The 19,334-nt window shown below is 42.4% G+C and overlaps 1 protein-coding gene across 4 annotated transcripts in view; it reads right to left on the minus strand.

Moving 5' to 3' along the window:
* Positions 1 to 687: 687 nt before the first annotated feature.
* The window catches only part of CPNE4 (copine 4), a 199,116-nt gene continuing 180,469 nt past the window's right edge, over positions 688 to 19,334 (minus strand). For 3 of the 4 annotated variants that reach the window (XM_080974816.1, XM_080974817.1, XM_080974818.1), the window contains 5 exons: positions 13,437 to 13,503; positions 10,922 to 10,973; positions 8,387 to 8,520; positions 5,550 to 5,786; positions 688 to 1,279 (listed from right to left, as the gene is read on the minus strand). In XM_080974816.1, coding sequence (XP_080830942.1) covers positions 1,148 to 1,279; positions 5,550 to 5,786; positions 8,387 to 8,520; positions 10,922 to 10,973; positions 13,437 to 13,503 — 622 coding nt within the window. In that variant the 3' untranslated portion in view covers positions 688 to 1,147. The remainder of the gene's footprint in view (positions 1,280 to 5,549; positions 5,787 to 8,386; positions 8,521 to 10,921; positions 10,974 to 13,436; positions 13,504 to 19,334) is intronic. The other variant, XM_080974819.1, reaches the window with a different exon arrangement.

Raw genomic sequence — 19,334 nt, forward strand, 5'->3', positions numbered from 1 at the left:
TGGTAAACCATGAGACTCTTAATCTCAGGGTTGTGGGTTTGAGCCCCATGTCGGGCACAAGATTCCTGCATTGCTGGGGGTTGGACTAGATGACCCTCATGGTCCTTTCCGACTCTACAATTCTATGGTTCAAATCCTCCTAGTTTTGGGCCTTCAGAACCACAGGCAGCCTGTGTAATAATCAGCCTTTCAGTGATCTGCTGTGTTAAAGCCATGCAGTTTAGGTTCCATAGTGTCTACACAAAACTGGCCATTGTGCATGAATGTAAAGAAACAAACAAAATGTTAATGTTACAAACATGATCAGATGTGTCCGAAACATAGTCCACCAAAATCCTGTAACAGCTAGCCATGGCTATTTTTAAACATGACATGGCATGCAAGCCTACTGGCCAGTTAAGACATATTGCAGCTGCTACAGTCTCCTGCTGTTACACAAATTGTGTGCATCTCTGGGACTTTCTACACAGTCCCCGAACTTTCATAATATTGACTGTTTTTGAGCACATCTTTTACAAGCTGTTGTCATGTTTGTTACAGACATCTTAGATTCATGCTTGGAAGTAAATCTCCTAGAATGTTCTGGTGTGATTTTCAAAAAAATTTGTTATTATTTGAAGAATGGAAGAGTCGATGAGAATTTTTCAGCAGGCAGCTTTGTGGCAAGAAATAAATAAACACAACAACTGCAAAACTGTGTTGTTTTTATTTTGGAACATGCAAAATACAGTCCATGCATCTGCCATTTTGAAAAAAAACCCAAAACCTTTTCATATCATAGCAGATAAACCCAAATACGTTTTGGCTATCAACTTCCAATAAATGTTTCAAAATGCTTTACAGTGTAAAGATAATAAGAAATTTAGCAAAATTTCAACAAACCTGTATAAAAAACAGATACAGATAACTTTTTTTTCATTTCAAGGCGACATGCTGTAATGTAAAGAGTTATAATTTTGTTTTTGTTTTTGTTTTCATAAAAAGTCTTCAACAATACAATTGCTTTAACCTTTACCGGCAAGCCTTTAGGCTACACATGCAAAAAAAATTATTTGAGTTAAAAATCACCAAAACGTGCTATTTTCATTTAAGTACAGTAACTGTAAGTAGTAGCATATCTGAACTCTGTAAAAGTGTCCAGGGAAGGTCATGGAGCTACTGTCCTGGAAGACTCATACTCTGACATACATTTTGGTTTAATCGCTTTCCCATTGTAATAGTCCACCACTTGGTTTGGAACTTCAGCCAAAACACTTTTTGCTAACGCAGCTGGAGATGCCTGCAGGAAATGGCAGAAAATAACAGTTGTTAACACACTTCTACCTAAAACGTGCCCATTCCACACACATAACCCCATAACCAACAGGGTTGTGATCAGCACAACTATGCTGGCCTTTAAGATGCAGGTTATTCCACCTCAGTCTAGCCAAACACCCGTGAGCATATGATTAATGCTGCAAATACAAGGCTTTGACAAGGCTGCCCAGTTTTCCCCCCTATGCATATGGGGCTAACTTGTCTACAACAACATCAAGGCCTCTGATGTAGGTAAGGCTATGTTGTCATTTGCTTTGTGTAATCACACTAAGATGGGGTAAAGCACACAAGTCATTTGGCATCCATCTGGTCAGCTGTTTGTGGAGACTAAGCAACTTTGGGTATTATTGCCCCAATCATCACTATGGCATGCAAAGGCCTTATAGTTCTATTGAAGTATTTGGGTCCTTGGAGCATTAAATGATTTTTTACCGAGCTTCTATTTTGCAGTACACTCCACCTGCTTATATTTTTGATTAACGTGGAAAACGAACTGCATTTCTGCTAGCAGGAGAAACATCAAATACTTCCTGTAGTCTACTCTTATCTGTTATCATTCTGTTACCTATATGCATGCATTTGGTAACATTTCTGAAATATATAGCATTCGGTTTAATGTATTTGTTGTGGTTTATTGTTCTTGAAGTCTACATCCCTGTGGAATGTTCAATATTTATGCTTTAAGTTCACCTTAGTGGCTGATTTGGTTTTTGTAACAATTTTTATGCATTATCCAAATTTTGAGTCATTAAGTTTGCATTGTCACAGTAAGCTTTTTTTAATATTAAAAAATGTTTGCCTTTTAGTTTACTGTCAATTTGGGGGGTCGTCTAATACGCCCAGTCGCCTAATACGCTGGAATCTACGGTAGATCCTGGATTTTTGCATAAACTCTGGAAGTCCTGCTAATAGTATAAACACATATGATGGAACACACACATAAAATTCATAGTATGCTGAATAAACAAGATTAACACATGTACAAGCCTAGGTGAGCCTACTCAAAAGTAAGCCTCAACTGAGTTCATTGGAACATGCTCCCAGGTGAGTGGGTATAAGTTTGCTGCCCCTCTATTCACTTATTTTTAAAGTATTCAAATTTAAAGTTGAAAATACAATACAAAATGAAACAACTGTGCACAATGAACGTTAGATCTGCGTTTTTATTTCATTCATACATATGCAAACGCACACTTCGGTTCAAAAGAAATTTGCAGAGGTAAATCCTGCTTGAACCTCCTTTTGATTCGATGGGATTAACAGTATAGCCTAGAAATCTAGCAGTCTTTAAAAGGTGAATTCTTCATGGCGACAACAGTTACTTTCTTTCTGGGATGAGAGTTGCTCAATGCCAACGTGGCAAACTTCAGCGCCGCGTGACAGAGGACCCTGCCTGCCGGGGCAGCGCTATCTGGCAATACCTTTTCTACGGCTGAATCCCCAGCTACAACCTAGCAAGATGATAATGGCATTTATCTTCTCAAGCTGGAGCTTAATGAGGGGCACGACTCCTCTCACTCGCTCACTGTCTCGCTCCTGTGCAGTTCTGTAGGAAGATGGGAGCCTTGAAGGAGCTCCCAAGCATCTGTCTTGTTCTGCCAGATTAAAAGCTCATTGTAATGGCCATCCTTGACCTATTTGGAGCAGCTAATTTCAGTGCACAGATGCTGAGGTGGAGAATCTTAGCTGTCTACTTCACAAGCAGAGTTCTAAAACCACTGAACGGCTCTCCTGCCTTCAGCTACTAAAAAGGTAAAGGCAAAGGGACCTCTGACCATTAGGTCCAGTCGTGGCCGACTCTGGGGTTGCGGCGCTCATCTCGCTTTATTGGCCGAGGGAGCCGGCGTACAGCTTCCGGGTCATGTGGCCAGCAGGACTAAGCCGTTTCTGGCGAACCAGAGCAGCGCACGGAAACACCGTTTGCCTTCCCGCCGGAGCAGTACCTATTTATCTGCTTGCACTTTGACGTGCTTTTGAATTGCTAGGTTGGCAGGAGCAGGGACCAAGCAACGGGAGCTCACCCCGTTGCGGGGATTCGAACCGTCGACCTTCTGATCGGCAAGCCCTAGGCTCCGTGGTTTAACCCACAGCACCACCCGCGTCCCTTTGCCTTCAGATACTGCTCGACTATAAAACTCCAATCATCCATGACTGTTGGCTGGGACTGATGGGAAATGAAATGCAACAATATCTGAAAGGCACTAGGGGTCAGGAAGGCAGGTTCACTCTTACGATTAGGACGCTGTTTTCGTACATCACCGCAGCTTAGCCTAAAATCACTTGATCACACCACACTTAAGTAATTCAGTTAGCAGGAATATTGCAGTTTTAGTCCAATCAGATTGGCACCTGCAATTTCAGCCATTCAGCTGGGGATAACTGAAACTCTGTCCAAGTAAGGTGAAACTGGTTTTGCCCGGAAGCATATTTTCAATAAACTGAAAGCAGATATAGTAGTACCAACTCATAAATCAGTCTCATTTCAATTCTTTTTACCAAGGAAAACTGCATCCAATAATTAGTGACAGGAGCAGGAGAGTAATATATGAGAATTTCCAAGATATGGCTTGTTAAAGCTGTTGTTTCATAGGTGGCCTAGTAAGGTTGTTAATATCTAATATATTTGTCTAATAAATACGAACTTTAAACTGAAACTTGACAAAGAAACTACTGCAGATGTAGGTGTGGGCGAACTGGTTCTCTGCCTTTCCACATCAGCTTTTTTTTTAAAAAAAAGTCTGCATAAAAATTCATTAGTATTTTAGTGCACAATTCTCTTAATACAAATATTTTGTATACAATTTTGTCCAATACACACATTTTTTGCAAGCAGTGTTCACCAAAATTATGCATATTTCCACGTTATTTCCACTTATATACGTGTTTTCACGTACACTTTACTCTAGGATATGCTTTTTTGTATATATTACTTGGCTAGAGAACTCAGCAATCAGTGGTGAGTGGGACTGTTAATTATTAAATCTTAGAACTGGCTTGATACCTCAGAACATCCTCCAGGTTCTGTCCCTTTAAAAAACATCCAAGGAAGAAAGGAAATCAGGTTTTCCCAGCTGAAAACCTGCTGTAGTCAGGATATCTGAGCACTTCTGTTTGGTACAGCAGGGCTATTTTCCTGCATCGCTAGCACCACAATCCTTGTCTACTCAGAAGTAAGTACCATTGAGTTAAGTGGGACTTATTCCTAAGTCCACTGATCTTGATGGTGTCTACTTAGTTCCAATTCAATATGCACAGGATTGCACTGTTAGTAGAAAGTTGGAAAGATATGCACTTGTTTTATGGGCTTGTGACAATTTCACAAGTAGAGGGAATGGAGTGCACCTCCAGGGGCGGAGTCAAACTGCTGGAGAATCACAGCTCCTGCTGTGGCTGCAGAGACAGGTAACATGCAACTGCTGCCTCCTGTGTTGTTTTTGCTGTGTTGGCAGCACCTATGTGACCTCTCTGGGCAGTGTGTATGGAGGTCCTGGGCTGCCCAGATGATAAGACCTCACTCTCAGCCTTGCTGATGTGGTCCAAAGGAAAACAGAGCAATACATTTGGCTCCAGTTTGGCTGCAGGAGTTACAGGAAGGAGGTGTACAAGATGCCATCTAACCATCTTAGGGACTCCACTATGGATTTGTGTAGGGTTTACTCCTTAGCCTCTCGAGGATGGGCAGACAGAGCCTTGCAATTAGTTCCCATATTATTAGACTCTCTGCCCCAAATTTTACTACTGGCTCCGCTCACAAACACCCATATGATTTATGTTCTAAAAGACATTGGGGGATACCTCCCAATGGAGGATTATAAAATCAATCCCTTCCAAATCTAATAAATCTGTATTTTTTAATTTTATCCATTCCCAAATCCAACAAATACATGAGGCTTCATAATATAATTTCAGGCCAGGCAGTGTTCTAAAAGAAATTGGGGGATACCTCCCAATGGAGGATTCCTCTCCTCGCCCCAAGCAAATACTAGCTTAGGAAGAGGGATTTTCCTCAAGACTGCAGCAGAGAAAGAAAGGATTAGATTCCCCCTCTACACCTGCTCTAATACTATTAATTATCAGTCTTCCCACCACCAACTGACACAATTTGCATTTTTGAAAACCTGCACTGTTTGATCCTTAGTTGTGAAAACAGGGGTTGAGGCTCATCAATTTTACAGTCCCTGTACTAAGAAACAACACATTCCAAAAGAGAACACAGCGAAAATTAATCTTACATGTTTGAAGTTTCTGAATGGTACAAACTGAACGATGTCGCGAAGAACAGGCTCTCCCTTGGGCGATCTCAGGATCCCATCGTCCCCATCCAGCATCTGCATGTCACTGAAATCAGCATTTCCTACTCCAACTATAATGACCGACATGGGGAGATGGGAGGCATGGACAATGGCTTCGCGTGTATCGGCCATGTCTGTGATGACGCCATCCGTCAGAATCAACAAGATGAAATATTGCTATAGAAGGGTTGAAAAAGAAAGTCAGTATTCCAATCCATTTCCAGCAACTATTTGGCTTACTAAATCAATGATGCACAGATTCCCTGGCACTTCTCCCTGGGAATTATGTGGTTTTTTTATTATGCTATTAATAAGTGGTGGAAGAGCTCAAATTTTTAAAATAAGTTAAACTCTACATAAACTATGCTTTTCACCTACTGGGGATGGGTGAATCTCTCAATTTCTGTTTCTCTTTGTTTCTTATTTTTCTAATTTTAATTTGAATTTTGCACATTTTCCTATCAGTTTGTGATTTTTTTCTTTAAGTCCTTGTGAAAATTCACCAGCATTTTAATCTGCAGTTTTGCCAAAGATACACGTTTTTGCAAGCAATTTATCCCACTGCAATGCATTCTGTATGCTATTTTTATTTAAATATGCCTTTTATGTACACAAGCATATGCTGCGTATAATTTGAATAGTAATGGGGGATTTGCAACAAGGCAAGATGCCAGGGGTATGAATGGTTGTGATTGATTTTCCCTGATGGACTGATGGTCACCTGGATGACCAATCTAGTTCCTAAACAAGGCGGTATGAACTATTGTAAAGGTGGTAGAAATTATAGGCCATAGCCCTGTTCCATCTAAAGGTAGTCATAACTAACTTTCACTGAAAGCAAAAGGAATGATGTCAATGGAAAAGGTTTCAGTGGGGATTGTGGCCTCCAGGTTATCACTCCTTTGTGGAAGGGGCTGAAGCACATACCAAAAAGTTGGATTGTGCAACTGAAGAGGATGTTAAACTGCTATGCATAGCTGTCAACCGTCCCTTATTTGGCGGGAAAGTCCCTTATCCCAGCGCCGTGTCCCGCTGCTGTCCCTTATTGATGATGTCCCTTAAATTTCCCGGGTTTCAAAGGAAGCAGCTCCTCTCCCTCCCTCCCTGCCGGCCAGGGAGGAGGGAGGCTCCAACTGTGTTGCTTGGCTGCGTTGCTCTTCCAATAAGGAGTCTAAGAACGACTGGGGGGGGGGTGGAGCTTGCATGCCTTGTGCCGATCAAATCGGCCGTGTTGCCTGGGGACTCGCTTTTGCTCAGCGCTTCCCAGTGGAGAGGTGACGGTGGTTTCCCTTGCTGCATCCCCTTTGCCGGGTTGCTGCGCTATGGGAACCACCGCTTGAGGCTTTGTTTGGCTGCTGGCTGGGCTTTCTGCCTTTGGCTCGGAGGGGCCAAAGTTGAACATACCTGTGCCCAGAAAATCCCTTATTTTGGTTGCTGATCCCTTATTTTTGAGGCTGCTGGTCCCTTATTTTCAAATCTGTAAGTTGACAGCTATGCTGCTATGTTATCCTAGTTGTTGTTTTTTTAATGGGCTTTTTGCAGTTAGGAAAGTGACATGGAAATGCCCTGGAAAGTGTAGGATGAAGGAAAGTTCGGCAGGAAGATATGCCAACAGCCCCCAAGAAAATCAGAATGAATGCAGTACAAACGCTCATTGTTGTTGCACGGTCTCTTAAACAAATCAGAACAAATGGTCAGTAAAAAAGGACAGACATATTCCAACATATTTGTGCAAGCAAATCGGGATGAATGCTGAACAAACAGGTTGTCCATCCTTTAGCTGGAGCTCTGTAGACCAAATGAACGGAACTGGACCATAGATGCATTACAGGCTGCAGAGGTTGTATGAACACAGCTATCTATCTGATTCTATGAAAATACATGTATATTTATTAATACTATTGTGCCTCATATAATGAAAAGGCACTGTTTCTGCCTTACATACACAAGGCAACACGATGACCAAGTACAACAATGCAAGCCTTTTTCATCAGATAAGAAACTGTTATTGTTTCAATAATTCATTTGCAGTTTATGAAGCATTTCCGTATCCTTCTGCTGTGCTGAAGAGGAATTCTACGAAACAGTGGGTATATCCGGAATCACTGTTCACTACGTCTGTTTGCGGACCACTTCGGAAGCGTCGGACGTCATAAAACAAAGCTTTATGGCTTGTTTTCATCAGATAAGAATCGGACACATTGCTTCTTTCAGAGACTTGCATAGTCTACAAAGACTTTCAGAGACTTATAAGACTTATGTTTATTTGGTTTCTATGTTTTCAAGAGAATCCATCAAGAGTGCACATCTAGTGACTTTCAGAGATTTATAAGATTTCTGTTTATTTGATTTCTCATTTTGTTCAATGTTCCGTATAGACTATATAAAGAGTTTATATTGATATTGCATTGTTGTACTTGGTCATTGTGTTGCCTTGGATATTATTGATAATTGTTTGCAACACAGGGGTTTAATTGTTTGGTTACTAACAGACACAAGAGCACACTATTCCATACTCACTGAATTAAGTGGAAACGGCTTCCTTCTTCCCCCATCCCCATCACTTCTTGGTTCCAGACCAAGTGCCCCAACTAAAATGAACCCTCCAAACGTGCATTGAAAAAGTAGGGGAAACCCATCCCTTTACCATCCCTAGGATAGCAAGTACACACGGGTTGTCAGAGTGTGTTCATGGGCAATTAATCTGTTATGCATTCTTGAGGATGCAGCCAACGCCCAAGGTCTAGTTTAGCTTGCCAGTCCTCTGTGATTCTCACCGATGCCTCCTTACTGTTGGTTTCTTCTGAGGCTGATTTAGCCACCTTCTGAATGATGGGAGCAATGTTTGTAGGCCCATAGAGCTGGAGCTTAGGCAGGCAGTTCTGATACGCTTCGACCACTCCTTGGATCCCTTACATTAAAAGGGGGGAAAGAACAGCAGATAACGTCACGATCAATCATTGAGCAAAATATATTTGGGGCAACAATTCCGTAGAGAGAGCCCCTCATTTCTTCCTCCCCACAAAAAGTTTCTTTTGAGTGATTCATGCCATTTCACTTTCACTATCCTGCCAATTTATTCTGCGCAGCTGTGGCTCTGAAAGGTTTGCTCAAAGCCTCTCTCTCTCCCCTGCTGACCTGACCTCTTTCAGATGTTATGTAATATATAATTCATGAGCCAGCTTTTCTCCTCGCCAGCAGCATTTAAACGGTGCATTTTGCAGATATTAACCACCCTGGATGATATTAAAACACTTTGCAGGATGCATTAGTTTTCTATACCATAGAGGTCTTAAGATCTGGGCACTAGGGGATGTCCACTCCTTCAGCCCTGTAGATTTGAATGATTAGATGATATTAACTTTCTCTCTTGCTGCTTATAGTCAAATGTTTACTTGCAGTGAACCAGAGTGCAACAGACTGTGCCTTTTCTAAAGATCCATATTTGTTATATCGGGGGATATCTGAAAAAACATATCTGGAATCCTATTAAAATATTTGTCCACCGTTTGCGTAATTAATTTAAAATGTTCATATCCAACCTGGCTAGCATGGCAAGGTGACTCATATTTAAAACGCCACCCATGTTTTATATCATGTCAGACCATTGGCCTATTTAGTTCAGTATTGTCTGCTGCGCACCAGGATTAGGGGAGACCTGGGGTACCCCAAATGTCATGGGGCTCCAGTTACCATCATCCCTGACCACTGACCATGCTCACTGGGATTGATGGGAATCTGGAAGACTAGGGACCCCCATCCTAAGACTACATTGCCTTGGTAGTGGCTCTCTGGGTTTTCAGACACTGGTTGTTCCCCAGATGTCAGGGACCATGCTGAGGTGGAATGGTGGGAGCCACCCCCTCCTCCTGATCCTGAATCTTCCCAGGAGCAGGAGGACAGGATAGATTTAGAACAGTGGTTTGAGAAGGGGCACAATTCAGAAAGGAGAAGCTGGGAAATACCGGATGGGGAACAGCTAGGAGAAGAAACACTAGAAGGGAGAGAGTTAACAGATTCACAGTCTCTGGATAGTATTCATCCCCCCTTCTCCAAAGTTATGGAGAGCTCAGAAAGCATTAGAATAGAAAGCACAGAGGCTACAAACTCAGATTACAAGACGTAGGACTGACGTAGATTAATAGGGACGGAAGGGGGAGTGACCCTTAATTGGGAGCACCGCCATCCTGGGTAGACGCTTTCTTTTGTCCCTCGCTGTGTTTATTAAAGAAACTAACTGGCAAGAATTTCCTTTTGCTTGATCTGTTCATTTACGGCCAAGGGGGAGCAAGCCGATTCCCCGAAGCCTGACACCAGCTAGAGATGAAGGTGCCACAATCTGCAGCCTTTTCTACATGTGGCACTGCCTCATTTTATCTGTTTAAATTGAGTTTTAGACAACAAGCTATTTCCCCTTAGCTAACTGGTTCAGAGGTTCCCCAACTTTTTTGGACCAGTGGGTACATTTGTAAACTAGAGACGTTGTTGTGGGGCACCATACATTGCACCCAAGCATACGCTGCAACCTATAATACTGGCTCCAATTAAATGTTTCTTTCCAGGATAATTTCACTGAGGTGGAAGGGACCCTGTGGAAGGCCAATGAGAGTGCATTCGCCATATGGCCATTCCCTGCACTAGCTGATCAAAAGGAAGATTAAATCATAGTGGAAAGAGGGGATTTCCATTTCATTTCATTTCACTTTTAATTTGCATACCACCTTTATATATTACTATACACAAGGCGGTTTACAAGCTGAAGAAACATCAGAATATACAACAAAGATCACACGCCATCGAACAATCTGATCCCATACAAAAAAAAGTCAAAATAAAAACCTAACCTTAAAATTAACAACTTATATCAAATAAAGCAATATTCAATAATCCAGTATAATATACTAGAACATGATAAAATGAAATACCAGCAAATGATAATTACACAGAAATTCACTCTTAGCAATTACAACAAATAATTACTAAACTATAATCAATAAAAAGAACAGCAAGTCACAATGCATAAAATACCAGAATGTGTACAAGACCATGTAAAAGGATCAAATAGAGGAACAAGACACACAACTTATATAATTATTAGTAATTTTTTTTATAAAAAAAACCATTAACCCCTCCCACTCTTTCACTAGAAGGAATCTAACAACTATAACTGTGTCTCCGTGACTCACATAGCATGTCCTATTATTTCTCAGAAGATAATGCAAACAATTAACAGGCACAAAAATCACACGGTCTATAGCCAAATATATGTTACATCAGACACATCAGTCTCTTTGCCGTAACAAAATGATTACCTGCACATTCTGGGTTGTCTTCATTAAAGTTGATTGCAAAATCATGAGAGACCTATAAGCAACCCCCCCAAAAAATTAAATAACATTTTAGTTCAGAAAAGTGACTCAGGTTTTTCCTGCAGCAGATGGAGAATTCACACAGGCTGTCCCTATATAGACAGTCACTAAAAATTGTTTAAAGGATCCTTTTATTTTTCATTTGAGTGCATTTAATTATCACACTGCCTCATACTTGTGGAATTTGTGTCACACATCTAGATTGCATGACTTGCTTTGATTGGAAAAGACAGCCAAATTAATGATGGTCATTATTATTATGTTCATTGCTTTCCCAGTTTCAGACAAGCTAATTCCATTGTGCATGTGTGAACATATGTGGAAGTAATTAAACTTTGGCTTAAAAGTGTATGTGACCAAACTTAACATTTCTTTAAATGCTTGTGGGCATAATTTTCACTCATACTACTAAGCACTTAATTGTACTATTTCATAGAATCATAGAATCATAGAGTTGGAAGAGACCACAAGGGCCATCGAGTCCAACCCCCTGCCAAGCAGGAAACACCATCAGAGCACTCCTGACATATGGTTGTCAAGCCTCTGCTTAAAGACCTCCAAAGAAGGAGACTCCGCCACACTCCTTGGCAGCAAATTCCACTGTCAAACAGCTCTTACTGTCAGGAAGTTTTTCCTAATGTTTAGGTGGAATCTTCTTTCTTGTAGTTTGGATCCATTGCTCTGTGTCCGCTTCTCTGGAGCAGCAGAAAACAACCTTTCTCCCTCCTCTATGTGACATCCTTTTATATATTTGAACATGGCTATCATATCACCCCTTAACCTCCTCTTCTCCAGGCTAAACATGCCCAGCTCCCTTAGCCGTTCCTCATAAGGCATCGTCAGTGTCCTTCTTGAACTGTGGTGCCCAGAACTGGACACAGTACTCCAGGTGAGGTCTGACCAGAGCAGAATACAGTGGCACTATTACTTCCCTTGATCTAGATGCTATACTCCTATTGATGCAGCCCAGAATTGCATTGGCTTTTTTAGCTGCCGCGTCACACTGTTGGCTCATGTCAAGTTTGTGGTCAACCAAGACTCCTAGATCCTATTTCAAGTGTATATCTTCCCAACAACGTATCAAGAGAAAAATGAATCAAATTTAATGTTCAAATATCATCATCCCCCCCCCCCCCGCTTTTGCAAATCTATGCCTGTTTGAATTTCTAGCATCTTATTTGTCTTACACTTCATTCACTTCAAGTAATGTTAGGAAAGGCACAACCATGTATTTTCCCTGTAACTGCAAACAAAGCATGTCTGTGAGTATAGAATGTGCGTGTTGGATGACTTTGCCATTACGTTTAAAAAGAGCATAATTCATCCTGCGCTGTGTTATTCCATTAGGGTTGTAAGTCAAAACAATATTATTGGCAACTGTAAATAGAATATCCAGTCACCCAGTCCAGTTCAGACATCACATTAAAGCAGGTGTCATACTAAAGCAGTTGAGCATGATGAGACGAAGTAGCAGCAAGCCTTGGGCGTGTGTGCTCTCCTCTTCTCCTCTGATGTGGAGTGAGGAGGTCAGAAATGTTCCCTTCTGATTTTAACCGCAGCTTAGCTTGTCATCCAATGGTTAATCGTAACCATGGTTTGTTGGTTTGTTTGTTTTAAAAAACCAGCCTCATAACCCGCAATCCATATTTCCAATGCTCTAATCAACCACAATTTATCAGATTTGGCCAACATGACAAGCAGTTATTCTAAGCTGAAGAGTTCCCCCTTGCAACCACACTGGAGGGATAAATCGGAGTGCACAAGCTCAAACCTTACTGCAGCTCATTGACATTGTGCTAAACTATGGCTTGGCCTGATGTCCAAAATGGGCCAATGTACTGTATGTCCCCAGTAATAACACTGCCATAAGCACAAATCACTAGTAGAGAGCTTTTCTGGCCTAGTAACTTCAGCTGTCTACTAAAAATGGATATGCATATTTCTTTATTTTCTATTGTTCTAGTTTATGCAATACCCCCGCCATCCTTTCACACAATGACCACCTTTGGGCTGGTTCTCAGACGCCATTCTTGAATCATAAACCATATTGCTTCGGTTCAAATGCATTCGCACCGCAAAGAAGAAGAAAGATTCCTCCGAGCAATTACATTAATCCTACCCCTTTGAAGCATTTGACACGCAGTCTCAATTCCAAATGTATTTTCTAAAAATAAGATTTGTCACAACAGGAGGGGGAACTGAGTGGCATGGGAACCCTGAAATATGGTAATATTCTGTGAAGAGCCAGAGGCCTTCAAATTATCTTCATTGGCAGAATGTTTAGGACTCGCAATTATGCACACAGCAATATAGCATGCACAGAGAGCTTCAGAGCTGCAAGAATCTTGGGGAACTCTAAAACTGCTTGGTGATCTCCCCCAGAGCCTTCAAAATCCTTTCTCAACTTGTTTGTCTTTTCTCCAGCAATCTACCCACCAAGAGAATGAGGAAGATTCACCTGTACACCTACTTTATAGTCCGGAGGTATCCTGGCTCCAAAACCGTAGACTGGGAACATTTTGTCGCTGAAATCAAAAGGAAAACAAGGATGCGCTGTTATACTAAGCCCTTTTCATTTATTCACAAGAATATCTCGGTGCAAAAAGAAGGCTTGAAATAAGAACATTAGAAAAGGCCTGCTGCCTCAGGTCAAAGGCTCATCATTCTGGCACACTCCTCCATTGTCTCCTGAGACAGATGGATGCCAACTCTAGTGTGTAAATGCTACCCTTAAAGGTAAAGGTACCCCTGACCATTAGGTCCAATCGTGACCAACTCTGGGGTTGCGGTGCTCATCTCGCTTTATTGGCCGAGGGAGCCGGTGTACAGCTTCCGGGTCATGTGGCCAGCATGACTAAGCCACTTCTGACGAACCAGAGCAGCGCACGGAAACGCCGTTTACTTTCCTGCCAGAGCGGTACCTATTTATCTACTTGCACTTTGACATGCTCTCGAATTGCTAGGTTGACAGGAGCAGGGACCGAGCAACGGGAGCTCACCCCGTCACGGGGATTCGAACCGCCGACCTTCTGATCGGCAAGTCCTAGGCTCTGTGGTTTAACCCACAGCGCCACCCGCATCCCATGCTACCCTTACCCACCAATAGAATACAGTGGCTCCTCATTGTGTTTTCTGCATGGATCATAACAAACGCAGTGCGTTGTTGCCTTGTCCTGCACCATATTAGCAATCAGTCTCAGAAATACGGGTTAGCATCTTTTACATGGTGGTGATAGTCCCGTCCCCCTTCAACAAGGGCTGTCAAAAGCAAAGTAGGTGATGCAACTTTAATTTTATGTTAACTGCCTGCTGATTGCCTATGCTGATTAAACGCTGGTAGAACTAGGGAAGCCCTGTTTAATAATCAGGAATTGATATGCAAAAATATTCAGGAGACTAAGAAATCAGAACAACAACAACAAAGATTAAAAGGACTGAAAACTCTGCTCTACCAAAGAGGAATCAGAATTGGATTTAGAAACACCCTCCTCCTTTTCTTTATCTAAAGGGCAAGAGGAATCAGTTAGAATAGTTCAGGATACTGTTCTGCCCACAATTACATGCACATCTGTGTGTGCAGAACTGTGTACGCTACTGTAACCTTGGTATAATACCATGGGCCACAATATCTCACTCTACTCACTAATCCTATGATTAGTAAGGATACAACTAAGGTTTACTCAGAGTAGAGCTGCTGAAATCAGTGACCCCAACCTAGCCATGTTCTACTCTGAGTAAAAACTAGTTGTGTAGTAAAGTACATATCCAGAAGTTTCTGGTACCCTTTGATATGCGTAAAGGTTCTGAAGCCTTTACACCACCATATAGGTTTCATAATAATTTGCATTTTAAGACGGCAAATGGCCCTGCTCTTTTGTTAAATCTAGTATAAGTTGCTCATCTTCTGTATCCTAGGTAAAGGTAAAGGGACCCCTGAACATTAGGTCCAGTCATGGCCGACTTTGGGGTTGCGGCGCTCATCTCGCTTTACTGGCTGTGGGAGCTTCCGGGTCATGTGGCCAGCATGACAAAGCCGTTTCTGGCGAACCAGAGCAGCGCACGGAAACGCCGTTTACCTTCCCGCCAGAGCGTGCTTTTGAACTGCTAGGTTGGCAGGAGCAGGGACTGAGCAACGGGAGCTCACCCCGTCGCGGGGATTCGAACCGCCAACCTTCTGATCAGCAAGTCCTAGGCTCTGTGGTTTAACCCACAGCGCCACCCGCGTCCCTTCTGTATCCTATTACCTACTAATTTCCTTTAACTCAGGTGTAGGGGACCTTTGGCCCCCCAGATGTTGCTGAACTACAACTTCCCCCATCCCCAGTAATTATAACTCCCAAATGGTAAACAAGGTCCCTTAACTCCTGTTTACCTTCCAGCATATTTGTGTGGATACTAACATTGCGTTTCAAGAAACTTCTTCTAAAATGCATAGTAGATTTCAAGTGCAAAGGCTTATGTTCATTATTACATAACCAAATACATTGGTGGGCCTTGGAAAACTACAGTAAGATAGTAGAGTCGGTGTGTGTGTGTGTTTTTTTTTACAAGATCACATGATAAATGTTTAAAAAACAGATTAAAATATATGCACCTACTTTAATGACTGCCAGTTTTACATTCCACACCCCACCCCTACAAATTACTCCCGAGGTGCCTTGGGGAAGTGGAATCTGCTGACTATGAAAAAATGTGTGTCTATAATTGAGCTTTTAAGTGCACGGGGATGCAAAATGCAAGTGCGCTACCTACAAGAGGAATAATTAATGAACATGGGGAATACGCATGCCCTGAAGCTAACTTCTGAAAGGCATCTATGAGTGAATTAACCAGCCAAGCTAAATCTAAATACTAAACCCATAAATTTCACTGATCAACATTAAAAGAAGCTGCTCCGGCAAAACTCACGCACGCTCCCCACAACTCCACGAAACGAGTTCTCAGATGTGTAGGCTAAGCACAAAGATGCAGTAAGCATCTATTTTTAAGACAACCATCAAAGCTTAGGAGTAAATGAGGGAGGAACAAAGACAGGGAGGTGCCTTATACTGCTCCGCCATTGGGCCATATAGCTCAGTATTCGTTATATTGCCCAGCCTAGCCAATGGGGTAGACAATTGTTATTGCGGTATCATGGGGCAGCCAATTGCTTTAGACCAGGGGTGGCCAACTCCCAAGATACTGCAATCTATTCACAGTGTTGAAGACTGGAAGTGATCAAAGTTCAGGTCAAAGTTGTTGAGGAAGGAGGTAAAACATTGAGCTTTTTTTTAGGGGAGTCACAGTTGTTCAGCTTCTTTGGGGAGAGCCAATGATCTACCAGATCACGTCCAGTGATCTACCAGTAGATCACGATCTACCTGTTGGATATGCCTGCTTAGGGAAGCTTTTAATGTTTAATAGGTTATTGTAAATAAATAAATAAATAAACAAATAAACAAATAAATACATACATACATACAGACTAATACTTGAACTAAGATAATAGGAGAGAGGGTCTCTTAAGTGGTAGCCCCCCATTTGTGGAATGCTCTCCCTAGTGAGGTGCACCTGTATCCATCATAATTAAATTTCAGGAGAAATCTGAAAACAGTTCTGTTTGCAGCTGAAGAACACTGTTCCTAGCAACCCCGATATAACTGGATGCAAAGTTTTTAATGCTGTTTGTACAATGTTTTAACTGCAACTGCTTTTAGGTGTTTTTAACTGTAATTCTTTTTAGAATGTTTTAACTGTTTTAGAATATTCCTGCTTTGCATCATTTTAAATTGTAGGTCTGTTTGCCCTCTGCGCTCCTTTGAGAGGAAAGCTGGGTAGAAATGGAATCCATCCATCCATCCATCCATCCATCCATCCATCCATCCATAGAATAGGCTAAAACACAAATAGCTACTTAGGATAATGTGTTGCAATAGGACATACAGCATGATGCTGTAACCAAACTCAAGCTGATAGTGTATCATATTTAGGGCCACGTGTTAAAATGGCACTTTCATTTAAATGTTATTTAAACATAAAGCTTCATGCACATATTTGCTAAGCTGGGAACACTGATTAAGCCTGCAGTCCTATTTATATACCTGGGAGTAGGTTTCATTGAACTCAGTGGAACTTACTGCTGAGTAGACCCACCTAGGATGTTGTGCCATTCTTTCATTGCACCCACTTTGTAGATACAGTGAAACCTTGGTTCCTGAATGCCTCAGTTTTGGAATTTTTCGGCTCCCAAATGCCGAAAACCTGGAAATAACTGTTCCAGTTTTCAAATGATTTTCGGAAGCCAAACGGAGGTTGTTGAATGTTTTGGAAGTTGAATGGTCTCTTCCAGAATGGATTACGTTCGACAACAGTGGTTTGACTGTACAGTGGTACCTCAGGCTACATACGCTTCAGGTTACATACTCCGCTAACCCAGAAATATTACCTCGGGTTAAGAACTTTGCTTCAGGATAAGAACAGAAATTGTGCTCTGGCGGTGCGGCGGCAGCAGGAGGCCCCATTAGCTAAAGTGATGCTTCAGGTTAAGAACAGTTTCAGGTTAAGAACGGACCTCCGGAACGAATTAAGTACTTAACCCGAGGTACCACTGTATAACAAATCAATGTTACTGCTACTATTTTTCTTATCTGAAACTTAGTTTACTATTTGAAGGACTTGCTGGTAGTAGCTCAAAAGAAAAGACTAAATTGCGAGTCAGCTTCAAAGGAAGGGAAGCGCAATGGTCACAGGGGAGATGAATAGTCACGAAGGCACAGGAAACTTCATTTTTTCTTTGTGCTCCCCACCCACAGCCAGAAGCGTTGCTTGTTTCATGCATTCTAAACTCGAGAACTTTCCTATTGACTGGAAATGCAATTCCTGGGATTATAAGGAGAATTGATGCCATGTGACTGTGGGGAAAGGATGGAGGAAGGAGGCAGTCAATAGTAATCATTTCTTATCCCTGCTCTTTGCTGGCACTCATATAATCGGTCGTTCTCCGGGGATTTCATTCCAATTTGCAGAAGTTCCATTTATGCTCCTCTAGCAAAGTTCCACTCAACTCTTTCACTTGCCTTTGAAAAAAGGTTTCATTACCATGCAAATAGCAATCCTTTGAAGCTGGCTAATTACTGCACCCTGTCGTGTAATACATGGAATACAACAGTAAACTCCTCGAGAATGATCTAGAAGGCATTATTAGCATCAGGGCTGACAAGACACTCCCTGTCAACTTGACAGCCGACATTTCAGACTGGTAAATAGGTTCTGGGTACCACATACCACATACCACAAGGTCCTGTGTGAGTGCCTGGAGGTGGTTGGAGGATGGATGGCAGCTAACAGATTGAGGTTGAATCCTGACAAGACTGAAGTACTGTTTTGGGGGGACAGGGGGCAGGCGGGTGTGGGAGACTCCCTGGTCCTGAATGGGGAAACTGTGCCCCTGAAGGACCAGGTGCGCAGCCTGGGAGTCATTCTGGACTCACAGCTGTCCATGGAAGCGCAGGTCAATTCTGTGTCCAGGGCAGCTGTTTATCAGCTCCATCTGGTATGCAGGCTGAGACCCTACCTGCCTGTGGACTGTCTTGCCAGAGTGGTGCATGCTCTAGTTATCTCTCGCTTGGACTACTGCAATGCGCTCTACGTGGGGCTACCTTTGAAGGTGACCCGGAAACTGCAATTGATCCAGAATGCGGCAGCTAGACTGGTGACTGGGAGTGGCTGCAGGGACCACATAACACTGGTCCTGAGAGATCTGCATTGGCTCCCAGTACATTTCCGAGCACAATTCAACGTGTTGGTGCTGACCTTTAAAGCCCTAAACAGCCTCGGTCCTGTATACCTGAAGGAGCGTCTCCATCCCCATCGTTCAGCCCAGACACTGAGGTCTAGCGCCAAGGGCCTTCTGGCGGTTCCCTTATTGCAAGAAGTGAGGTTACAGGGAACCAGACAGAGGGCCTTCTCGGTAGTGGCGCCCGCCCTGTGGAACACCCTCCTTTCAGATGTGAAGGAAATAAGCAGCTATCTTCTTTTTAAAAGACATCTGAAGGCAGCCCTGTTTAGGGAAGTTTGTAATATTTAATGCTGTATTGTTTTTAACACTTGATTGGAAGCCGCCCAGAGTGGCTGGGGAAACTCAGCCAGATGGGCAAGGTATAAATAATAAATTATTATTATTATTATTACATATGACCAGGGGCGGCTGATCCTGTTTCGTGGCCTGAGGTGAAATGAGAAGGTGCTGCCCTGCGACTCTGCTCCCCCCTTGCCACCCCCACGAAGCCTCACTTACTGGGGTGACACGGCGGAACCTTCCAAGTTCTGGTGAGTTCTCCTGAGATTTTACTGGGTTCTCGTGAGATTTTGCCAGATT

The sequence above is a fragment of the Podarcis pityusensis genome (assembly GCF_964106645.2).
Source record: "Podarcis pityusensis genome assembly, chromosome: 12".
Classification (NCBI taxonomy): domain Eukaryota; kingdom Metazoa; phylum Chordata; class Lepidosauria; order Squamata; family Lacertidae; genus Podarcis; species Podarcis pityusensis.